At 41.5% G+C, this 6,886-nt stretch overlaps 1 protein-coding gene across 1 annotated transcript in view; it reads left to right on the top strand.

The window, feature by feature from the left end:
- Positions 1 to 6,886, top strand: part of LOC103804284 (transmembrane and TPR repeat-containing protein 1-like) — a gene marked incomplete at its 3' end in the record, with an annotated part of 41,560 nt that overhangs the window by 31,618 nt on the left and 3,056 nt on the right. Inside the window, exon 5 of the mRNA XM_009076887.1 lies at positions 2,038 to 2,202. Coding sequence (XP_009075135.1) covers positions 2,038 to 2,202 — 165 coding nt within the window. The remainder of the gene's footprint in view (positions 1 to 2,037; positions 2,203 to 6,886) is intronic.

The following is a 6,886-nucleotide window of genomic DNA, read 5'->3' as shown; positions in this document are numbered from 1 at the left end:
GAAATGACTTTGAAAATGGCCTTGTGCTAAAGCAATTAAATAATATTTATGTTGTATAATTAATTCCCAGGGAAGGATAAAATTGTGGAAAGGCAAAATAACTGAGTGAAAACCATCTGCAGGCTTCTGAGGCATTTCTTGTTGGAAAGGGAGGGATTATTACTGAGATTAGCTTTTCAGAGGTTTTAAAGTAGGATTCAATAGCTGTAAAGGCAGGATTGTTTGGCACCAGCATCTCTGCTCGTAGCTCTAAATGTCTGCTTGCAGTTAACATAGGTGCAATAAACTTATATGTGCAAGAATTAATGGAAAAAACCAGTACAAGTGTCACAAGAAATGTGTTGCAGCAAAATGCAAGCATAGTTAAGTGAAGAAAATATATAGATAACCTCTTCTGAAAAATGGGAGAACTCCAAAACAACAATGAAGGAGATTGGAATGATCACCAGATCTGATACTGTCTCTGGATTTGCCCTCTATGCCTATACCTCTGTCAGCGTTCTGTACAGCAGCTGTACTGTGCCAGAGACAACACTGTAGTGCTAATCATGACATACAACAGAGGCACATTTTTCCTCAGTAAAAGGATGACTTCTTGTCCCTCTCCACCCTTAGGAAGCCTATGCAAAGCAATGTGCTCATCTCTCCTAGAGGGCAAAGAAGCTATGCCAAGAAGCAGGCAGGCACCCAGCTCCTTGAATGCAGAACATTTTTCTGACTTCCACATTGACTCTCACCGTAGTGTGTGCTTGCTTGCAAGGTCACCTCTGACAGGAGAATTGTGTTGTTAGGCTTTTTTGCTTCATAACAGTCTCACTGGGGGACCTTGGATGTCTTGGTACAGACCAGGAAAGTCTATAGATCTTGGGCTGGAGCATGGGCAGGTGCAATGATCTCTCTACCTCCAGCCTGCCTGCATTCAAATGTGGGATTCAGCTGGGGTTCTAGGTGTGCCACTGTTTGGGGAGGGTTGTTCTTCTGCCCCTGTGTATTGATCATTCTCAAGTGTTATTCCAAGAGCTTTCTGCTTCCTTTTTCATGGGGGGAGCTGCCTGGACTAAGATAGGTTTTAAGTCTAACACTAAATCAGGTGCTAAGTAACCTGAAGAGTTATAGATAAGGTAATGAAATTCGTTGAGCAAAAGGGATTGAAATTCCTTTTTAAAAATGCCAAGTAGAATTAGCAGCATACTAAGTACAGCAAGTGAAAGCAGTGGGTTTCCAATTTAGAGGGGCATCATTGGAAGATATAACATATCCCTTGAATTAAGGTAAAAAATTACTGAATTGATGCAAAGTTATACATGAATAAGACTTCAGTCCAAATGTGGTTTGCAAAAATGCCACAGTAGTTATTTATATAGAGCCATGAAAGGGCCAGGAGGCTAAGGTGCTGGAGAAGACTGCGTGTTGTTTCATGGAAGGGCAGCGAGGAAGATGTGCTAGCACATCTCAGCTGTTCTGGGCTGAGCACGAAAAGAGATGGGCTGGCCTTGATGTAGACATGCAAGAGCCAGACAGGGACTCATGCTTTTTGTCATGGTCTCCTGTCACCAGCTCCTGCTGCAGCACTGACTACAACGCCTGCTCTCCTGCTTTAGCTTCGCAATTTGTAAACTGGAATTAATAGCAGCCACCACTGGGATTGTTTAGAGACTTCCCTCTGTTAAAATGCTTTTCGTTTCCACACTGCCCCAGTAGTGCTCAGTATTACTGTTATTACATGGCGTTTTCTTAGCTCGCTGTTGAGAAAATCAGCTGCCTTCAACAGGCTGGTGTAAGCTACCATTATGCTGGGTGGTATTATGTATGCCACTGTTCTTCTGGCATCTGGGTCTATCATTCAGATTAATTCGGAAATTGTGTAGTGCCTTGAGGAAAACTGCTGCTGAATTGAAGCTTGTGAGTCCAGAAAATATAATTAACCCAAACCCCTCTGTAACTGTGTAATAAATGCAATACTGAATGGTCTTGCATATAAACCAGACTCCTGAAAGATAACTTTTGGTATTTTCCCTTTCCTTTTTTTTTTCCCAGTATGGGCTACTGCATCCTTTTTGTCCACGGTCTAAAAAAGCTGTCTACATGGTTAAATAAATGGAGAGTTACTGTTCTGACCCTCTTTGCTTTACTGCTGCTGCTCTTCTCTTGGAAGACTGTGAAACAGAACGAAATCTGGCTGTCACGAGAATCCCTTTTCAGGTATGAGTGACCATGGGAGAACACGTGCAGTTTCTTATTGTTTAAAATAAGTTTGTTACATGGAATCATTTGCTTTAGGACAAGTTGTGCTATTGATGTGTTGCTATAATCAACATTTTTATTATCATAAAATAACACCTACTTTCTGTTTTCTGGTAACTGTGCAAAAACTGCTGCCAGCACTTTATAGGGTTATGCACAAACTTTGGTTCTGACAATCCCATTTTTAAGATGTGCTGTTTTTAAATAACTTCAATTCTGTAGATTTCACAATAGTGTAACACTTTCCTTTTTAAAGACATTGCAACCCTCCAGAATGCCATAGTAACACCACTGAATATACTGAATTTTCTGTAGCGATGTTCTAATGACAAAAATGAAATGCTGTGCAGTGCCAAACTAAATGTATGATATTTCATTTTATTTGATTACTCTTTGCCAAGCAGCTCTCTTTACAACCTCATTTATGTATTTTCGTGCACTGAAACAGACTGTTTCATTTTGTGTTTTGCTAGCAAATGTATTGCATTTGCCTCCAGCTGCTTTCAGCAGTTGTCTAATTGTGAAGTAATTGCAGAAACACAGGTGATCTGCACACGGGTTGCTTAGCTTTATTTTCTAACTTATTAGCCAGAGCAAAGTTTAATTTACGCAGCACTAAAAATATGAAATTAATTTTTATGTGTACCCTTTGGTCTTCAGGAAACACTACTGAAGTGGTTTGGAGCTCTGTTAGTGGGAGTGGGTTTTTTTAAATTCTGGGCTAGGGGTTTCTTCCCTCCTCAGTCCTGAGAGGACAGTTCCAGGAGAGAGGTATGCCCTGGGCTTTTGAAGTGGCAGCAAAACTGTAGGTGTGCTCCTGCTGGGTCACCTTATATCCTGGCCTGCCCCTGAGAGCAATCAGCAGCAGCTGCCAAGAAAAGCAATGTACAACAGGGCCAGCAACAATGATGCTTCTCTCCAGTTCTTTCCCAGCTTGCAGTAATCTGCAGTTTAAAGACTTCCTGAGTCAGGAGTTACTTGCTATTTTTGCTTTTAACAGCCACTGATGGACTTTTCTTCCACAATGTTTCTGACTGCTTTTTCAAATCTATTTATAGTTTTGGCTTCTACAGCATCCTGTGTGCTGGGCTCTGTCATTAAATTACACAGTGTGCACACAACAATTTCCCTTCTGTGTGCTGTGAGCCTTCTGCCTGATTATCTGGTTTGGTGTCCCCTAGTTCTAGTGTGCTGAATGAGTAGTTAACCATCAGCTTGTCACTCAGGATAAAGGCACTTTTGTGCTTTTAACACCTGTGTCCTCACCCAAGGCTCTCTCCTTTTCATGCTGGAGTTTTGAACTCTCCTCATATGAAGCTGTTCTGCATTTCTGCGTGTCAGTCTTCGCTGGATACTTTCAAACTCTAATCTGTCCTTTTGAGAAGGAGACTAATATCACCTCTCAAGAGGTCTGTGCAGCACAGTAACGCAGGGCTACTTTCTGGTTTTTGTTATCTTCTCCTACTAGTTCCTGATCTTCTACTTGCCTTTTATGACATCTCCTAAGCAGTAGGTGATAATTTCACAGCACTGTCCACACAAACTCCAAGACATCTACTGCTTGAAAATACCTGATTTATAAACATCAATCTTTATCATGTATGTACACACTCTGATACTTGTGTCTGTAGCAGAATTGCATTTTATGTTCCATCTTCTTGCTCAGCCTTCAAGACCATGAGGTCCTTCTGCAACAAGATGTAATTAGCTTTAATTCCCACAGTGTGACTCTCATTGGTGTCATCATCAAACCTGTTGGCTCCCTGATTGCTGCCTTTCCAAGATCCTTTGTGAACACATGAAGCAGCTCAGATGCCATTGCATGTCTCTGGGGAAGTCTGCTTATAGTCTTCTCCAGTTGCAAAAACGGTTCACATACTTGTCTTGCTGTCTTTCAACTAGGCATTGATTCATGAGAGGACCTTCCCTCTTACCCCTTGGTGCCTTGAAGAAATTGAAAGTCTTTAGTGAAGGATTTTATCAAAAAGCTTTTTGAACGTTTAAGTGCACAACACTGATGTATGTGATTTTGACTGACTGGGTTTTATCTGGATATTTGTAAGAGCTTTCCATAGTTTCAGTACCACATACCTGTTGAATCTATCAAAGAACAACAGATATGCCCAACTAACTTCTTTCTGCGATATACAAGGCTGATTCTTCTCTGTTGGACTGTAGTTATCCAGGAGGTTGCTAAAACTAGGCTTTATTATGATTTTCCCCAGGTTACCTGAAATCAGACTTGCTGGTCTGGTTCCCCTGCAAGATCCCTTCCCTCAAGCCAAATGATGTCATGTTCATCACCTCCCACTCCTCTAATGCTAGTCTCAATTAAATTATAGGCTACCTACTGCTGCTAATAACTCCACGTTTGATTTCCTTTGGGTGCATACTACCAGACCAAATAGATTTATAACTGTTCTTGGTGTTGATTTGTTTTAAAGCCTCTTTTACTGCCACTTCAGTTAGAGACAGTGCTTTGGTTTTGCCCCTGTGAGGGAAAGGCTCCTGTGTAGCAATGTCCTTCAGTTTCCCTGTAGTGAGCACTGGTGCAGATAATCCATTTAGCTTTTCTGCTGTGGTCTTTTCTTCTTCAAGCACTACTTTTAGGCATCATCTATTTGCCTTAGGGTATCTTTGGCAGGTTTCCTCTATCTGATGTATTCCATGATTAGCTTTGATGGCTTTAGCAAGTTTTTCCTTAAATCTCTTTTAGTCTCTGTAATTATGGTTTATGTGTTCACTTTTTAAAATGTGTTTTTCATTTCTCATAGCTTTCTTTATTATGCTGTTTACCCCTATTGGCCTTTTTGTTGTCCTTTCAAGATCTTCTTTGATAGCTGTTATACATCTCTTACAACTCTGTAATGTGGTAGGACCCTTCTTGTTGATGGGAAGGAAATGCAAAAGAAGAGTAGCATAGCAAGAAGATAATGTCATCCCAGGAATGAGAGATCTCCTTTTTGGGGCAGAAGGAGGATGCTGCATATAGGCTGATGAGGAGAGGAGGGAGAAGTGGATGGCAGCATGTGAAACAGCAATAAATTTAAATGGGCAGAACAGGAGGAGGAGATAAGGAACAGCGAAGAAGTATGAGAGAAAATAATAAGGAGACAGAGCAAATCTATAGAAGTGGGAAAGGAGACATAAATCAACCTGCTTTGTAGTCTCTGTGTGCGTTGAATTTTTTTTAAAGAAGCATGTGCTGAGGGAATCTTTACTCACATTCCTAGTTCTTCATTCCTCTTTTTTCAGTTGCTGCTTTAATAAATTACTGCTTCTTCCTGCCTCTTAGGTTTTTTTCTGTCGCCTCCGCTTTTCATTCCTCCATTTGTTTGGATGTGTTTATTCAGGGTCGATCTGTCTTGATTCCCTTGGCTGAGGCCTGTTCCGTTAAATATGCTTTTTCTATGCTGGTCCAAGAGACATTTGTATAATCAGCGTGTTAATAATTTTGTGCTTGTACCCCATTTTGTTCCTTTCTCAAGACTTACCCCACTTTGACATTGTGCAGCAGCACTGTTGCCATCTCTGGGTCACTTGCCGTGCTCAGTCTCCAGCTCAAGGACTGAGTTTTCTGGATACAGAAATCCTGCCAGGTCCTGGCTGAAAGCAGCAGTGTGTGGGAGGATGTTACTGTCTGAGGAAATGATGCATCTCCACATTGGTGCACAAGCTTATGTGCAAGGACTAAATGAGAAGCAAATAAATCACAAGGGTAAGAAGTGGCCAAATATATAGAGACCTAGATATTGGAGACGTATCATTCCAAGACATCTCTAGAAGCCCCAAGCAGTTTGTCTTAGTGTATTGGCAGGTAGGCAGAGAGGACTTATTTGCTAATTATTTAAGGAACTACCCTATAGAGTGAATGCACAGGCCAGAAAGTCAGGCTCCATAGACTCCAGCTGTGGTCAGTGTACATGTCTGAAGCCAGGGAGAGGAAGGTGAGGGCTGTGGGCTAAACTCTGCATCCGCTGTCCTGACCTTTTCAAGGTTTGTTATGCTGCCGTGTTTCCTGTTGCTCCTGGAAAGCATCTGCATGCTCTGCCCACTCTTGTGACAGTGCCTGGAAACACAGTTGTAACCAGCAAAGGAACTGTATAAAAGTGACACTTTCTTATCAGCAGTTTTCCTTCCCAAGCCAGGTCTGCTGACTTCAGTAATTTGCAAAGTTCTCCCAGTCCCAAACATGGCATTTACTGCTGTGTTATTTTGTTTGTTCTGAAAGCTAGCTCTGATGAGGAGAGCAAATCCCATTGCATCTTGGGCATCTTCTACAGAAAAGTGTAATATGGGCCAGCGTTGATATCTCTGAAATCAGTACAAGGGTAGGAAGCCAAGGAAAGTGGTTGCTTGTGTCATCCAGAAAATGATTTACTGTAGAGAACCTTTATTGATGATAATGATTCTCAAAGCATGTTCTGAAAGCTAGCTCTGATGAGGAGAGCAAATCCCATTGCATCTTGGGCATCTTCTACAGAAAAGTGTAATATGGGCCAGCGTTGATATCTCTGAAATCAGTACAAGGGTAGGAAGCCAAGGAAAGTGGTTGCTTGTGTCATCCAGAAAATGATTTACTGTAGAGAACCTTTATTGATGATAATGATTCTCAAAGCAGAGGAGACCCCACTCCCAGGAT

Source organism: Acanthisitta chloris, unplaced genomic scaffold, assembly GCF_000695815.1.
Source record: "Acanthisitta chloris isolate BGI_N310 unplaced genomic scaffold, ASM69581v1 scaffold2296, whole genome shotgun sequence".
Classification (NCBI taxonomy): domain Eukaryota; kingdom Metazoa; phylum Chordata; class Aves; order Passeriformes; family Acanthisittidae; genus Acanthisitta; species Acanthisitta chloris.
Note: the sequence above shows the minus strand (reverse complement) of the source record. Positions and strands in the feature narration are given on the sequence as shown.